Source organism: Leiobunum rupestre, chromosome 6 (genome assembly GCF_980474605.1).
Source record: "Leiobunum rupestre chromosome 6, qqLeiRupe1.1.hap1, whole genome shotgun sequence".
Lineage (NCBI taxonomy): Eukaryota > Metazoa > Arthropoda > Arachnida > Opiliones > Sclerosomatidae > Leiobunum > Leiobunum rupestre.
This window is the reverse complement of record NC_143389.1, coordinates 25,561,532-25,579,982: the sequence shown is the minus strand read 5'-3', so window position 1 is coordinate 25,579,982 and position 18,451 is coordinate 25,561,532. Positions and strand designations below refer to the sequence as shown.

The following is an 18,451-nucleotide window of genomic DNA, read 5'->3' as shown; positions in this document are numbered from 1 at the left end:
GATCGTACGCGAAATACCAAGGCATCATCAACCTTAGCGATGATAAATGTAGGTTCCAGTCACCTAGTCTCGTGGCCCTTATGAATTGTAACATGGTTTCCACCATATCCAAATAAGAAAACCAGAAAGCGAACAGCTTACTCTCCTGTTTTCTGGTATTAACAAACTTTTGAAACTCGTCTAGAACGTTTCGAAGTGGATGAGAATCGTCCTGAACAAGATCAAGTGTTCCCAAAGGAAAAGATTGCAGAATGGTTTCCCCAACATTACGCACCATATTTCTTTCGTCGTTAGAAGTCGATTCTAGAAACGCTTCCCAGCACATGCAATATAGAGCTTCGAAAACAATTTTATGGGCACGAACGCTCCGATTATAATGGTGTCCACTTAAAACACCGTTCAAAGAGCCCTCTGATACAACTTCAGATTCTATTACGATTTCTCTAAGCCCGGCATCTTCAAACCGCTTTCCAATGACCGCGAGAAAAGCCATGACAGTGTGAAACTCTTCAAGTCTTACTACGAGACGGTTTTCTAAGTTCTGGTCATTCCATCGCAATTGTTGAACTTTGCAGTATATAGCCTGATAAAATACGACAACAATGTGCTTTAGGTTTAGGGTATCGGCCACGACGACTTTTATTAACTACAGTTGAGATCGTTGGCCACTGAGTTGGCGACGAGTCTATTATTGGTAAGTAACCAATACGACTTAGTGGAGGAATTGATTCGAGGAAAATCTTTGTGTTGAAAGCTGTCCAATTACACGATATATCATTAACTCCAATCTTGGATAAAATGTACGCCATGTCAAGTCGAAGGGCCAGGTTTTGGTGTAATTCTCCACTTTCGATTTCTACGGGAACGGCCAAAGGCTTGGGACCAATTTTCGGTGGAGTACCGGAAGTTTCTAATTCGTCTTGAGTAACCATTACCGTTCTGTGTCGCTCCCTTGGTAGAGACTCGCGATCTTCTTTTGAAGACTCTATTGAAATTTGTATTTACACTTACAGTATAAGTTATTGATAAATATAATTAAAAAATTATTTACCTTCGGAATAAAATATTCTTTGAATAAGAATTCCATTTGTATTATGGGTAGTACCTTTTCCAGTTAGCGTTTCTTCGTTGAAATCATTATTGTCCCAAACAAGTGTAGCGAACTTTCCTGTTTGGAATCCAAAGGGTATGGTCATATCATGTTGGAGTCGCAGATGAGCCAAGCTCGTATCGTATTCTAAACACTGAGTATGTCCTATACAGTGACCAAACTTATTTAGGAGCTTCAACAAATGTGCAGACCCTGTTAAATGGCGAACTATTCAAATCATAAATAAAATATTATCAAAGGCGGTGAGATTTTTAGTGTGATTCTAAAAATTAATTACCGGCTAAAGATAGTGCCAGATGTTTAGGGGTGTACTTCCTTCCGTTTGAACTAAGATAAATCAGATCTTGGGAAATGGATAGTATCTTGGTCCGTTTCTCTTCGGATACTTGAGTGTACCCCGAAGAACAAGGTTCGTCAGTACATCCAGTAACCAAAGCCAAAAAATTGAACACCTCTTCAGGCACCATAATCTGAGCAGCTTCGTTTGTTAAATGTTCGGCTGTTGGAGGCCAGGGTGCTTGGAGCGAAGGAGCGTCTAAATTCCATTGCTCCGTAAAAGGCTTCTTTTCTTTTAGTAGGAGAATGTACTCCCGCATTTTCATTGCCGTCGATTAAATCGTCATCGAACTCTGTCGAATCGCTCGAGCTCTCTGACAAATGAGGCAACGTACCACTAGACAAATACACTAGTTCGGATTTTTGAAAACGCTTGGCGAAGGTGAGATTAGGATATGCAATTGTATTTTTTCCTTAAGCTGGTACTTGTAAATGGAAGGAGATTTAATGCCTTCAGTCTCGACAACACTCTGAATAAACCTCTTAAGTAAGTATTTCATGGAAAATACTTTTTTTCTGTCGACTAGATAGGGTTCAATTACCGTGTTCTTGAAATTATCGAATGCTTTTTCGTACAAAATATTTTTATACGTCGGGATTTTCTGATTCGTCGGAATGTACATGTATTTCCTATAACAGGATCGGTGATAGTGCGCTTCTCTGGCTACTAGATCATCGGTTCCAATCACAGAAACCAATTTGTCGTCCATTCGACGTTGCGCGATTTCAACAATATTTTTACTGGCTTGTAGAGTTTCGCATCTTGTCAAATATTCGGTATGCCGCTTTCCATTTGGGTCTTTAATAGTTTTACTCGAGTGACAAAAAAGGCAGTCTTTCGGTAGTATAACGCTAGACTTACCGCTTGTTGGATAGGATGTCGCTGAGATGAAAGTTGTGCGAAGGTGTTTTTTCGGGATTTCACCTTCAGCGTCATGGCTTTTGGTCGAACTTCTTTCTAATTGTCTTTTGTCAACAAATCTTGCATAGCATCGGCGATGGAAGCCTTTGTCACAAGGGATTTGATTTAAACCAAGAGCGCGGAAGGCCTTTGCTAATTTACCCTCACTTCCGTCGTTGTACAGTGACCATTTCTCCGCGTATGTCCGTACTTGTTGAAAGGTATTTTCCGAAAATGGTATTATTTCTCCTGCAATATCATCGTAATGTATAATGCAATCGTCGCGAGTGTCACCCATTTTCCTAAATAATTAATCTTTGTTAGACATCTCTGCTATAAGTTCCCGCGGTTTTTAGACGCGGTGTATTATACCTCCTCCTCACTAGATGGCAACATAGAGCGATGACCCAGTCACTCCCACGAGCGGGTGATGAAAGGGAATTGAAAAAAGGGGAGGGGACGCAGTGATGGGGATAAAATTATTAAAACACTTTTATTGTTTTTGTGTGTACTGATTAAATTGGTTAGGACTGAAAAACAAACTAGCTAATTCTCTATCGATCGAGCTCTAAAACAACATTGTATGATAGTTAGATTAAAAGATATGATATAAACCGTCCGTGTAATAGTCATATTTTACAGAAGGGGGCGGAAAGGGGGAAAAATCACTCGGACCCTGGAGGGCTTTTAGAATTTTGATTAAGATCTTAGGCACTAGGTGTGTGCCAAAATTCACCCTTTTCCTATTAAATTCAATATTTCCATGTTAATTTTGATATTGTTTCTGTGTCTGGGGTCTAACTTAAAAAATTAATTACTCGCTTTATAATAAGTCGATTTTAAAGTTCTATGACTTAAAATTACACTTAGACCAAGGAGAATGTAGAACAAAAATTATTCATTTTTTTATTTTATTCTATGATGCAGTTTTTTTATAATATTGAACATTTTATTTTTGAAATTTTTCTTCAAACTCGAATATTTTCATTTTGCAATACATTATGGGTAATAAATGTATAAATTGGAGAAAGCCAAGATTGTTATCTATCGTTTGACGTAACGTTTATCAAAATCACCCAAGTAGATCACGCGCAAATAACGGATAAAGAAACCTCCGATTTACCGCCCACTGAACCACGATAGAAATGCGGAAAACGCGGTTTTTGACTTACAACTACTCGTACTACATGGCTAAACTGAGAAACCTTTGTATGGGAAGCCTATAAGATGAATTAAAAACTAAGCGTCTTTTTGATCCTCGGCCCACGGCCTAAACCCTCAAATAATGACACTTGAGTACTGAATAAAATATTCACCTGAGGAAATAGTTTCTCCTTGGGCAAGTAATATGAATTTCTTTGTGAAGAGGTACACAAATCACACAGATATGGAATGTGAACTTGAGGTTTTTCATTCATGTCAGAGTGTGCTAAGAACAAAAAAAAACACGTTTATACCAGAATCAAATTTGATTTTTGATTAAGAAAAAGTGGTTAAAATAAATAAATAACCTAAATATTTATACAAGGATATAGGGCTTTTTAATGCTTTGGTAAATGGGGAAACTTTCTAATTACTCGAAACATGTGCCTCTTTCATGAAACCAGTCAGAGTTTTAGTTTTTATAACACCAAGTGTAGTAGAACATGGAAATAATCACATTTCCTCCTCTTGAACAGGGCACAAAACCCAAGCTAAATATTAAAGTTGCGGTGTTTAAAGGGATACTGAAAAACAGCCAACTTTTAAATTAGAAGTAAAATAAATATGATCACGAGTTTTAATCGCTTGAATGACATTTTTAATTATTTTGAATCTTTTCGCAACCTTAGTCACTCAAGACTAATAGTAAAAAATTTTGTCAACCAGGCAGTTTTCATAACAGCTTTTTAGGAATGGACTAGATTTTGTATAATAAATTACCTAGTTAAAACAGGACAAAAATGCATGTATTTTGATCACTAAGAGGCATGCAAGCTTTATCAGGGCCAAACAAATATAAAGAACCACCAGGCATGATCTATAAAACTAATAGCTCTAAGCATTATTAAGGTTGAATAATCTAAAAAGTTCCAATCCCAGACAAGAGGTTCCTACCTGCTTGAATGGTGGCCAATTGCCAATGACAATCTCTCCTTATCTCCAAACATCTCATGCTATGTAAGCACTGCATCACCTCACCCAAACCACCATCACAATATTAAACTGCTTACCATCAGTAATCAATTTAATTGTTTTAAATAAATGATTCCTTGTTTAAGTTTAATCCTAATGAATGTTGGATACCGAAAAAGTGTGAATGGTCAGTGCAGCACCCTTACCAAGAGGGAATCTTATATCAGTCTTCAATAAGGTTCAAATAAGGATCAAGGATTTTTAAGCATTGTTTAAGTAAGACTTATTTAAGTCCAATAAAATAGTTTAAGTTATATGGAGATTAAATAACACTCAATTTTACTCTCATTTGAAAATAAATGTTTTTGGGGATTTGAATGAGACTCAATTATAAGTGTTGACCTGGTTCATAATTGAAGATTAAAAGTAGACTCCTGTGAGATTTCATTTTTAACTACTATTAAAGTTGTTATTTGTTGGGACTTAAATGAGACGACTTCTAAATTGAAGATTAAATGAACTCATTTATGACTATTTTAAAACGTATTAGAAAACTTATTATTGCGGAACTTAAATGAGACTTAAAGTTTATCATGGTTCAACTGTAAAAAAATTCAGGTATTCATTGTTATCATGGCTCGTTAAAAAACATACATACTAGTACATTTATTAATCTTGTAAAAAAATTTATTTATATACAAATGATATAATGACTTGGAAAATAAATGATACTCAATAATACAACAATGACTAAGTTATAGATCAAGTAAGTTCCAATTAGTGAACATAAAATGCATGACCATAATTGACTCCTGGTTTGTCAGGAATTAAAAAATTAATGAGCTAAATAATATACTTGTAGTGATATGTAAAACGGAGAAACAAAGATAGCTACAAGTAATTAGTATTGAAATTTAGATTGCCTATTTATTTATTCACCTAGAAAGGAAAAAATGCATATTTTTAAATAGAATGAAGGAATTAGTAATCTTTGTTTATATTATGCATTTGTTTAACAATAGTATAATAATTCAACAATGATCAAATTGACAATTCATAAAGTAAACAATCCAATATTTCTAATCAATTCACTGAAAATAATTATGTTTATGTACCTGAGGCTTAACAAAAATCAACTTATTATTAACTCTGACTCTTCTTCCTGTTTAATTAACTTACAAAATTCCACAAAACTTTGGGCAGCATCCCGTGTACTTTGGTCAACTTCCATGGCACTCACTTCAGGTCTGCTGACTTCAGCTTCTACTGAGCAGGAAGCATTAGTATAACCATTTCTACGAACTATTTCACCACTTGTTTGGGAAATATTAACATAATCAATCTGTAAAGTATTATTAGAGTGTTCTGATTCACAGCACGAAGAATCATCGTCAATGTCAACAGGCTCTGCCTTAACTATAGCCTGAGATGGTTCTTTCTGATGATTTTTTGATGTTTCCTTTGATGAATCGATTTCATCACATGAACTTTCACTTGTACAACTTGATTCACTAGAATCAGAATCTACTACTTCAACTACAGATGCATTTGTCTGGGGATTCTCTTCTTCCGCTGCTTGCACAAAAGGCGCTATATTGAAGCCTTCAGGAAGAACACCAAGAAATTTTGTTGCTTCTATAACACCATTCTCCCCCATTTTTACGCTGAATAGATACTCCCCAGGAGATAAGGCAAGAGTGTCAACATCTGCTGCAGTGAAATCACTAATATTTGGAGAGTTATTAGTAGTAGAAGTTTCCATATCGGTTAAACCCAATCGCTTAGCCAAACGATGTGGGGGTCTGCTGCCTGAAAGACAAAGGCATTACAATGTTTAGACAAATAAATTTTAATTTGTATTCAATATAAAGACAAATATAATTTTTGGTTAAATAGCAAGAATTTAAATATGTGTGGTAAGTTGCAATGCAGATAGTAAAACAATTTTGAATACAACCAGAATATATTTATTCTGGATAATTACAATGTTAAGACAATCTGCAGTCATCATGTTGGTACAAAATTGACTTTAAACGAAATAAGCATGTTTCTATAGTAAATAATTTTTTTAATTTATTTATGTCCCTTTCCAATTTGAAGAGGGTTACACCCTTAGACCCCCATTCCTACACCACTGCTTTCAGGCACGGTTCTAGAAAAATATTCTTAGGTGAGCACATACTTCAGGAAATAATAGGGGGTGGAGGAGGAAATCGAATGGAAGTTTACATAAATCACAAATTTTTGGTTAGGCACAGGCCTACTGGGTCACCCCCTAGAACGTACCGCACCTGACCGCTGTGCTGATTTGATTTTTTTTAAGGGGAAAAATTAACTGTTAGATGAGAGGTGAATTAGAAGCAACTCTAAAAATTGCCTCAACATAATTTTTCATCCTCATGAAAAATTATGAAAACAAAGAATTGTCCGAAATTGGTCCCCACTTTTTGAGCGTGAACAGTTAACTTTTAAATTCCTTAATATTCTGAAATTTATTACAGAAAACTTATAAATTGAAATTTTCCCCATACCAAAAAATAAGTTGGATTTCAGTTTGTATACACATTATTAGTTGATATTAACTTGGTATTAAGTAGGCTCAAGTTGTCAGCATATTTCAAGTTACTAGTTGAAGGGGTAATGAGTTGTTATTCAGTTAGTAGGAAAATACTTCTTTTGCTAAGTTTGTAATTAGTTGGTTTTTAGTAGTAAGGAAGTTACATATTATTTTTAAGTTGGTTTTAAGTAGTTAAATGTAAATGTCGATTCTGGTTTAGTTGGAAATAAGTTGATTAATAAAGACGATTTAAGTTATTTTATAGTAGGCATTGTCCTAAATACAAACTGAAAACCAAGTTGAAATACAAGTTGTCGTAAGTGGTTTTTAGCCAACTTATTTTTTCGGAAGGGGGGACTCACGGCCCAGCTTTGACCATGGTTTTCATGATATATACCAAGTAACGATGCAATACCTTTGTTTCCTAAAATTATCATCCAATAAATTGACTTTTATTACATAACCTTTCTTCAAAAAAGGAGTGCCAAATGACAGAGATTAATATTTGGAAGAAAATCTTCTATATTACACTCCTTAGTGGTAATCTAGGGTTTGACTGGTACCAATAGTATGAAACTAGGGATTTCTACAGAATTTGAGGCAGTCTTTCATGTGGTGTTGTTTCAGTTTCACATTTAAAATGTGTGTTGTTTCAGTTTCACATTTAAAATGTTGATGACCAGGGTTGTCTAATTATAATGTAACATTCTTAATGTCAATAGGAATTTCCCTGACTTTCTATTGAATTCCCTGATATTTCCAGGTTTTCAAAGTTTTTCAGGTCTGTATGAACCCTGTGAAAGCAGTTCCGAGCCACATTTCCAGGTTTGAATTCCATAACCTTTTTAAGGTCAAAATCATTATAATTTTTAAAAAGGAAAAGTATATAAATATACTTTTCAATTTTATATTTTACTTCTGTCAATAGTTACTGAATTTTCTTTAGCTTACATTTTGTTTTGTTTCAGCTAAAAAAAACATGATTACATTTAAAAATGACTAATGGTTAAAAAATTTATTACAAAACTATAGTTAAATAAAATAAACAACCTTCATAACATTTTCAAGATTAGATTCCCTGACTTTATAATTAAACACTTCAATTCCCCCCCCCCCCCCCCAATTCTTGGACTTCTCCCTCTCCTAGCTAGGCAACCTTGTTCTTATCATTTAATTTTTCAGAACTAATACAGAAAAAAAGGATCACACACACCTTCATATATGAAGTATTTATAGTCTTTAAACAATGTAATTCCACACTGGGCAGCACTATTTCGATCTAATTTTGAAATTACTCCATCACAAGCACATCTTACAATTGCATTGAAAAAGTTTGACCTTAGTCGTGTGTAATCTTCTGAAGTTTCAGGCTTCTTCCTTCCTTTTAGTTTACCATAATCCTAAATAGTAAAATTTTAGTGTCATAATGATGTATTAGACATTTTTTAGCATTCCACTTATCTTAAATCTAGTGTAATATATTATAAGGAATTTTTATCTACCTTAAAAAGGGAAAGGTTGGTATTAAGTATTTAACAAAAAGGTTAAAGGTAAAAGTAACATAAAGGCTGTAAGAATTAACCATTTAGTACTTTATCCAGCCGCAAAAAGCAAGTTGTTCTTATTTTACTTGTATTATAAAAACCATAGTTTTTTTATAACCTTAATTCCCTGGCCTGTGTCAACCTAGCTAATAGGCGAAACTATTAAGGGGTAAACAAAATAATTTTGTTTCTCGAAAACAAAAAATATTACCCTCGCAGTTTTTTTACTGCAACTAAAGCGCGTATAGGGAATGCGGAAAAAAATTATATTTTGAAAATTAAAAATGAGCTATTTTCAGGGTCAAAGGTCAACTATTTAAAACTTGATTTATTGTATTTAATCTTATATATAGCATGAACCTAAGTGCTTATTTACATTGCACTCTTCAATTCCTTTAAAATGAGCCCTCTTTCCAATTTTTGGGTTACGTAGAAGCTGAGATAAAAAAATTAATGGTATGGTTCAATGTCATTTTCAAAAATGTGACTACACTGTATCTCAGCAACCGCTCAATCAATCTACGGCCTAAATAACCCTAAATACAAGTTTTCACGAAATTTGGCGATGGTCGGGTGAACAAGTGGGAAAATCTGTCCTGGAATGACCCCGAGTTAACTAATCGAAGTTGGCTGTGATATGGTAGTCACATTATTTTGTTTTCCCATTTTAACAAGTTGGTTAAGACCACATTTACTTTATAGTTGAAATTATATTACATGGTTTCAATAACAGTATTGCTAGTATGGGGGATAAATAAAAATATTGCACTTCACCAATGCTAAAAACAAATAAAAAATATTGAAGTATAAAAACGATTATCTGAATTTCAAAAACTAAGTTTAATTTCAGTTTCCAAGCTTTAAAATATAAGGTTAGTCACGATTGCAGGAGCCTTTTAATCAGGTTTTCCAGTATTTTAAGATAAAAATTTGCAGACTTTTCCCTGATCTGTAAATACAAGTGATTAAATTAAAAATATGAAGAATAAACAGTCTAATATTTAAGTAAGAAGTATTTAAAAACAAAGAAATCCATTTAACTAACTTTATGGTATATTTTTAATTAATTTTAATAATTTAAGTGGGTTCTACAGCCAGTCTTAATATAATTTGAAGAAGCTAAAGCTTCGCTGTTGCACTAGGTAGATGTGGCTTTTTAGAGGTATGAAGAAATTATTTTCCTTGGCCATATTTCTTGCACTTAAATAACACAACAGATGGTTTCCAAGCTCATTAAGTTATACGGAACTACGAGGAAGGCTGTATCAAGTCTCCCAATGGTCTAGACGCAATTCCAGTTGCACGCACTAACGAAAGTTATTTGACTACCGATTATTGTTGCATGGTTATCAACAAAATATGAATACTTGTTCTCACTTCCGCAGTCTCACATTAAAGTGTTGGTTGCACAAAAATTTTAAGTTTTTTGATTTTTAGTTGATTAAAAAAATCCTACTAATGAGACTATTATTTGGAATTTTACTAACTAAAAAAGTAAACCTTTAATAAGTTATTTCAGATTAGCTTTAAACCAAATTTTATCCTCGAGCAAAAATAATCCTTGTAGACTACTTACTAAAAAGAGTGCCCATGATTGGTCTTTGAGCAAGGCTTGGTGGGGTTGGAAAGCTTTCTGATTTATTGCTCTCACAGAAAAAATCCATTTATCTCCAATTCTTTTTACAGTTTGTAAATTTTCTCCATATTTGCCAGTCAGTAGAGCTTCACTTACAAATTGCCACATCATGCTCCTAAAATTAAAAAACAACAATGATTTAAAAAACTGTGACTCACAATGTTTCTATTACATGTGTTTAAAAAAAAGGAGAAATGGAACCAGATCAAAAACTACTCGAATAGTTGAATTAATTACTTCACACTTTCCCTTTACTACTAGTCACTTTGAATTTCCTTTTCTTTGAACATACAAAATAGCAAGTTTTCCTACACAAGTAGATATATTTACTGTTTTCAGTACCAACAGTGTGAGGGTTCATACAAGTATTGGCAAACTGATTTCCCAGGCTTTCTACATTACATTATCTGAACAATATAAACAGTCTTTTAGATTTTGGTAGAAATAGTTTTATAAAATAGCAGATATAAATATAAATCATGGTGCGATAAGTTCGGTAATTTGTATCCAATTAATCTGAGATTTTTTAAGTTACATTATCTGCTCGAGTGAATTAGTACTATAGATTTTCATAGAAATCCGATGGCATTTTGAAATATCTCGGATTTAAACTTATGTGATAACTGCCAAAATTATTTGCCGATTTATGTGAAATTATCTGAGTTACATCATCTGACTGAATAAATAAGCTTCTTATATTTTGATAGAAATCTAACGCCATTTTGCAAAATGGCTTCGGATTTCCCTTACCAAAAAAATAAGTTGTCTAGGAACTACTTAAAGTTGGTTTTAAGTTAGTATTTGAGACATAATGCCAACTAAATATTAACTAAAAACCTACTAATTACCAACTCCAAGATAAAACTATTTTTCCACCAACTTATTACCCCTTTAACTTGTTTATTGAAATATGCCGACAACTTAAGCCCACTTAAAACCAACTTAATATCAACTAAAATGTGTTTACCAACTAAATAAAAACTAAAATCCAACTTATTTTTTGATAAGGGATTCTTTACAAATAGAAAGAACTTATTTGATCATTTAATGAAACAGAAAAATTCAGATTAATCAATAAGTAATTACGGAACTTACTTGATCGTGAAACATTTTGACATCTGCCATTTTGCAAAATGGCTTAAATTTTTATTAAATTAATAGGGGAATAATTTCGGCAGTTATCGCATTATGAGATATTGATATCCTCCATTTTGCAAAATGGTGTCAGATTTCTATCAAAATATAAGGGACTTATTTATTCAGTCAGATAATGAAACGTAGAATATCTCACATAAATTTGCGAATAATTTTGGCAGTTATCACATCAAAGTTATATATAAGTCCACCATATTTCAAAATGGTGTCAGATTATTATGGATACTTATAGGACTAATTCACTCTGTCAGATAATGAAAAGTATTCCCTTACCAAAAAATAAGTTGGATTTCAGTTTGTATTTAGTTTGTATACACATTATTAGTTGATATTGAGTTGGTATTAAGTAGGCTCAAGTTGTCAGCATATTTCAAGTTACTATTAAAGGGGTAATAAGTTGTTATTCAGTTGGTAGGAAAATACTGCTTTTGCTAAGTTTATAATTAGTTGGTTTTTAGTAGTCAGGAAATTACATATTATTTTTAAGTTGGTTTTAAGTAGTTAAATGTAAATGTTGATTCTGGTTTAGTTGGAAATAAGTTGATTAATAAAGAGGATTTAAGTTATTTTTAAGTAGGCATTTGTCCCAAATACAAACTGAAAACCAAGTTGAAATACAAGTTGTCCTAAGTGGTTTTTAGCCAACTTATTTTTTGGCAAGGGTTAGAATTCAGATTAATCGACGAATAATTACGGAACTTATCACACCATGAGTTTCATTGATATCCACCATTTGGCGTCGGATTTTTATGAAAATCTATAGTACTAATTCACTCTGGAAGCTAGATAATGTAAAGTAGATTAATCGAATACAAATTACCAAACTTATTTATATTTATATCGCTATTTTATAAAACAGCGTCGTATTTCTATCAAAATCTAAAAGGCTGTTTATATCATTCAGATAATGTAATGCAGAAATATATGGCAGTTATCACAGCATAAGTTTTACAAATACTTTGTACTATACTTCAAATTACGACGTATTTATTCAATTTAGCTCAAGTTCATCCTTATTAGTACAAAGTAATCGAAAAATGAATTTATTTATTTAAAAAAAATTATTACCATTTCTCAAGTTTAGCACAGGATCAGCTAGGCTAATAACCAAGGCACCCTCTTAGGCCCAAGTCATCAAGCAACTTATAATGCCTTTATACAGGTCCCTTACCAAAAAATAAGTTGGATTTCAGTTAGTTTGTATACACATTATTAGTTGATATTGAGTTGGTATTAAGTAGGCTCAAGATGTCAGCATATTTCAAGTTACTATTAAAAGGGTAATAAGTTGTTATTCAGTTGGTAGGAAAATACTGCTTTTGCTAAGTTTATAATTAGTTGGTTTTTAGTAGTCAGGAAATTACATATTTTTAAGTTGGTTTTTAGATGTTTCCCTAGTAGGATTTAAGTTGCTTTTAAGTAGTTAAGTGTAAATGTTGATTCTGGTTTAGTTGGAAATAAGTTGATTAATAAAGAGGATTTAAGTTATTGTTAAGTAGGCATTTGTCCCAAATACAAACTGAAAACCAAGTTGAAAAACAAGTTTTCCTAAGTGGTTTTTAGCCAACTTATTTTTTGGTAAGGGGTGGCCGGGTTACAATGCTTAGGAGGGTGGTGGCAAGCCCTTCATGCCAAGTAAGCCAAGATCTCCCTACACTAACTATTACCGTTAATCTCTAAACGTTTTTATAAATAGCAAGTCGTTGGGTGGTGCAGAGGATAAAGTATGACGTGATGTATAATGTGTCAGGTTTAAATACGAGCTTAAAATGACTAGGCATATAGAAATAATGAAATAAAACAGTTTTTTGTAATTCTTTATTTATTTTCCAACAACATATTGGTCTTAGGGTATTTGATTGGGGTTTCTAATTATCAACCCATTCCCCTTACCAAAAAATAAGTTGGATTTCAGTTTGTATTTAGTTTGTATACACATTATTAGTTGATATTGAGTTGGTATTAAGCAGGCTCAAGTTGTCAGCATATTTCAAGTTACTATTTAAATGGGTAACAAGTTGTTATTCAGTTGGTAGGAAAATACTGCTTTTGCTAAGTTTATAATTAGTTGGTTTTTAGTAGTCAGGAATTTACGTAATATTTTTAAGTTGCTTTTAAGTAGTTAAATGTAAATGTTGATTCTGGTTTAGTTGGAAATAAGTTGATTAATAAAGAGGATTTAAGTTATTTTTAAGTAGGCATTTGTCCCAAATACAAACTGAAAACCAAGTTGAAATACAAGTTGTCCTAAGTGGTTTTTAGCCAACTTATTTTTTGGTAAGGGATCCTTAAGGATAATATTTTAATAAAACAAAGAAGAAATAATACATAGTAAAAAGTCAATATATTTACAAAAAAAAACGATATTATAGATGGGTTCTAAAAAGATGGCTGCAAAGTTACAAGCTGTGCGGTATCTAGGTTCTAGAGTGCTGAACCTGCTATTCCAATACCCAATGGCCTGGTTCGTAACCATGTGCATGGCACTATGGCTGAGAGACAGATCAAGCTTTGGCCTGAGACGGATGGTCAGAGGCAGTCCAAGGAGTTTATCCCTGGGCCTTCTAATAAGTTGGATTTCAGTTTGTATTTAGTTTGTATACACATTATTAGTTGATATTAACTTGGTATTAAGTAGGCTCAAGTTGTCAGCATATTTCAAGTTATTAGTTGAAGGGGTAATGAGTTGTTATTCAGTTGGTATTAAAATGCTTCTTTTGCTAAGTTTGTAATTAGTTGGTTTTTAGCAGTCAGGAAGTTACATATTATTTTTAAGTTGCTTTTAAGTAGTTAAAAGTAAATGTTTATTCTGCTTTAATTGGAAATAAGTTGATTAATAAAGACGATTTAAGTTATTTTTTAGTAGGCATTTGTCCCAAATACGAACTGAAAACCAAGTTGAAATACAACTTATTTTTTGGTAAGGGGCTCACTCTCCAAGAGTAGTTAGTACCATAGTGCACGGGTTACGGGTCTACTTTTAGCATCAATGAGAGTCCAATATCTCAGCGAAGCAAATTTTGTGCTTCATTTTGGAGACTAGGCTTTTCCATGCTTGAAAGGCTGGGGCTGCACAATGGACCTCTGGTTGAAGTACTATATATCAGCTATTCGTGTCCGTTATTAATAAAGTTATATTTTAAGGCCCAACAGAAGGCGCCCACCACATATCAAAATTAAAAACAGATAAGAGGACGAGAGAGGGAGTCGAACCGGCAGTCCGAGTTGGGCGCAGGTTTACTGTATTCTTGGTGGGACATAAATGTTTTTTCGGTTTACATAATTTATCTTTTCTTGTTTATGCAAAATAGTCCGTTACATCAAATCATAACAGTAGTGTATATGATAAAATGTCTAATTTTTCATGAAAAAAAGTTTGCAAGAGCATATCATTGTTTTTTTATTTGTTCACACTCGTAACCACTTCTGAAGTCTGCCACTCAAATAAAATATAATTAGTTGGTTCATAAATAATTTTCTTATTTTAAATGTTTATCTGGAAATCTTTTTATAATACCGGTATCGGTTTCGCTTAAGCCAATATTGGCCAATAACAATATTAGAAAAATAGGCAGATATATAGGTGCATTCCTAATTGTCCACATGACTTGACTATAAGCAGATAATCATAAATTTTAAATTTAATTTAAACCATGGAATCTAATATAAAGAAATAAATTTCAGTTGAAAGACAAGATACTTCATGGGAAAAATCTTTTATTTACATAATGAAAATGGTGAGCTTTCAAAACGTGGTTCCTCGTCAAGCCTCTAATACTCACCAATTTTGTTATGTAAATAAAAGATTTTAGCCATGAATTCAATTGAAATTTATTTCTATTTATAAGCACATAGTATATCCCAGCCTTTGCTAGGGAAAACAAAACAGGCCAAATGAGAGCTTAACTTCCTTCCTGGTGGCTTTAGTAACAATTTAGAATGGGCACCTTTGAGTCATTGGCTCTGCGGACCCATTTTATACCACTGGAAAAGGACAATAAAAGTGGGGTAATTCAGGGAAATAGGTATGGTGGATGAAATTTTATTGAAGTAAAATGTACTTTACTGTAGAGTGACAAGAATAATTTATTTATTGTCACCACATCATGGTTGGCATTTTTAAAACCAATTGTTTTAAACATGTATTAAATCACCGGTCAAAGTTTTTTTCCAAATTTCTATTAATTGTTTTAAACTGAATGTTTTGAACAGGTTAGAAGTTTCATTTTGAACAGGTTTTTATATTTACCTCATAATAAAGCTTTTTAGTTATTTTTTATAATTTCTTTTCATAAAATCAACGTGTTTTTTAGAGAAAAATATGTTTTTAAGGGCAACCTTGAATAAAAGTTACACCACATGTTTAACCTTTTCCTGGGTCTAGTAGTGTTTAAAACAGGGTTGGCAAAAATCAGATTGAATCTTGAAAACTCGTTTGGTTTGATTTTTTTCCTAAAAACCATACTTAATAGGATTTATCCTATTTTTTAGAACCATGTTTTTCCCTAACTATATTCCTATTTTTCAATAAATAATTAAGTAGTACTTGACCTTTAAAGAGTTCGCCCATTTATATGTATTTTATAAATGTACATGATGATAAGCTAGACAATACCAGGTTACGAATAGTGTTCGTACGGGGACCCTGACCCTGAAAGTCGGGGAACCCCGACTTTTGTCCCCGAAGCCCAACTGTCGCAAACAAATTCGGGGTTTTCCATTTTTCGGGGTTATGTTTTCGTAGTGTAATTTTCGCGCCGACGCACCCCGCTTAAATCCTAAAAATATAAAATAGATAGGTTCCTTCTCTCCCTTTTTACGTGGGTGACAATAGAATGATCCGAATGACCTTCAGCTGATGCCGCTGACGTAGTTGTCGCTTGACGCTTGACTCCGACTTGAGTCGCATTTTCAAGTTTTAGTTTCATAATTGCCGTTGTTTCGGGCTCTCTCAGTCTCAGCTAAGGAGTGTGGAGTTACAACGTTTGTAAATAACTTGTGAATTTATAAAACAACTTACTTAAACAATTACAATGCTATAGACATCTTTTTTAATATCTACCTATCTTATCTATTGTTACTATTACTAAAAGTCCCTATAGGCTCAGAGGCTGGCTTACACAAGAATACTATCTAATCTAAACCAGTAAAATTGGGGTATTTTTATAATTTTTCTATTATTAATAAATAAAGAATTTTCCATCCCCGACCCTGACTTGTTTTTCGCGAGGTTAGACCCACCCCGCCCCAGACTTTATTTTGACCACGTACGAACACTAGTTACGAAAGACCAGTCTAGTGTATTGCTAGAGGGGCTAACACTTCCTTAAGTTCTGAACACCGATTACAGAGAGTACAGCAAGAAGAATTTAGATTTAGTGGAGTTGCATAAATTAACACTTCCCATAGTAAAAATGGTATGGCTCAAATATGGGTACTAACTTCTAAAGAATTAAGTATTTTAAGTTACTAAAACTATTTTATGTTAAATAATTCCCTAAATTAAATATTGATTGTTAATTATTTAACCCAACATCTTTACTAGGCAAATAAAAAAAACCTAAAAAATCTGTTAAAAACATTGTTTAATTTGTAGGAATAAAAAACTATCTTGTTTTTTAAGAAAAAAAAAGTTTTCCACCCCTGCTGTGAAAGATTTATGTGTAGGTATAAAGATATGTATAGGTAGTAAAGAATTAAATGAAATATAGGATGGGTATAACATGGGATATAATTACAAGTAAATAACTGAAGGGTTCAATGCCGAATGTTCTACTCCTTATTAAAATGGTCAATTAGTGAACTACCAATTTCCATAGTCTTAAATTTTTCCTTAGACTATCAAGACAATGTATTTTATTAATAGGCTCAGGTAACTCATTATTTCCAATTTTTCACATTTTCAATAAAATTTACATGCATAAGAGTACTTAAAGAAACTGTCATATAGGGCTGTAAAAAAAGCAAAACCAAGACCAATTATATGTTCCCCATGGTAATTACCGTTAAAAAACAATAACTACGAAAAGCTGACAGCTAGACATACATAAAATAAGATATCTATGGATTAATTAACAATAGTAGATAGTCAATTAATCCAGGAGGTTTCAAACCATACAATCCATTTTTGGAATCTGTTGACAAAGAAAACGAAAGTGGCATACCCTTTAGAAACATTTGGCTTTGGAGATTCCTTTCGGCTTTTGGCGATTTCTTTACGTAGCTTGAATTTTCCTAACTCAGACTGATAAATTTCCAACATTCTTAAGCAAAGATGAAATGAAATACAAAAATTACCACTTTTGAGAAAAGGAAGGTTAATCACGTTTCCGTTAGGCTACAGTGAGTTGTAGTTGTACTTAAGTTTTACTTTCACAAAGAAATCATGGACACCGTAATTCAATGCGGCTTCTCGCGGATGTGGACATGTAAATTAGTATATAGACATAGTCTTTGGAATATTTTGTCCATGTTCAGCCTCATAAATTGGTTAAACTAGATGGTGCGTCAAAATATTAAAATTATATCTTCAATTCGATTTAAAATTAAAATAATTAGACTTTTCAGTTAACATCAAGAATCGTAGTTTATAAACTGCTGTATTTTCACCTGTTAAGTAGTCGAATTAAGTTTTATAATAAATCCAGAAGATTAATAACTTCTTGAGTTGGCCGGTGACACTTCGTGAATAACATACCAAACAGAACTAGGCCCTGAATAAGAGATACATAATTTTGGTAACCAGAATTCCTTTGGAAAGTTAGCAAAATTAGACTTTTCAGTTTACATACATAGTGGGGTGCTGGAGGGGTTAGCACATTCGCCTGGCAGTAAGAGGAGCTTCCCTATAAGATCATCGTTTTCGGGTTTTCTCTCCCCTCCTCCGAATAAAATCTAAAAACTCGAAACAACTCCTTCTACGTCGAGTTTGCCAGATATCTCCCCACTGGTTAAAGGGGTTTCACCCACAGTAAGTGTATGGAGCTGGTGACACGCGTGGCATGAGGGGCTTGCCGTATAATCTAAACCCGGCACCTGAATCAATTGCATTAAAAAGCGCTCGATCTTAAGGTGGTGCCTTGCCTAGCGGATTCTT

General features: G+C 33.2%; 1 protein-coding gene across 2 annotated transcripts in view; it reads right to left on the bottom strand.

The window, feature by feature from the left end:
- The window catches only part of LOC149940496 (uncharacterized), a 32,195-nt gene extending 14,444 nt beyond the window's left edge, over positions 1–17,751 (bottom strand). The window contains exons 1-5 of one of the 2 annotated variants that reach the window (XM_090177524.1): positions 17,520–17,751; positions 10,141–10,315; positions 8,234–8,420; positions 5,643–6,272; positions 3,665–3,777 (exon numbers count right to left, since the gene is read on the bottom strand). In XM_090177524.1, coding sequence (XP_090033650.1) covers positions 3,665–3,777; positions 5,643–6,272; positions 8,234–8,420; positions 10,141–10,315; positions 17,520–17,617 — 1,203 coding nt within the window. In that variant the 5' untranslated portion in view covers positions 17,618–17,751. The remainder of the gene's footprint in view (positions 1–3,664; positions 3,778–5,642; positions 6,273–8,233; positions 8,421–10,140; positions 10,316–17,519) is intronic. The other variant, XM_090177525.1, reaches the window with a different exon arrangement.
- Positions 17,752–18,451: the final 700 nt, after the last annotated feature.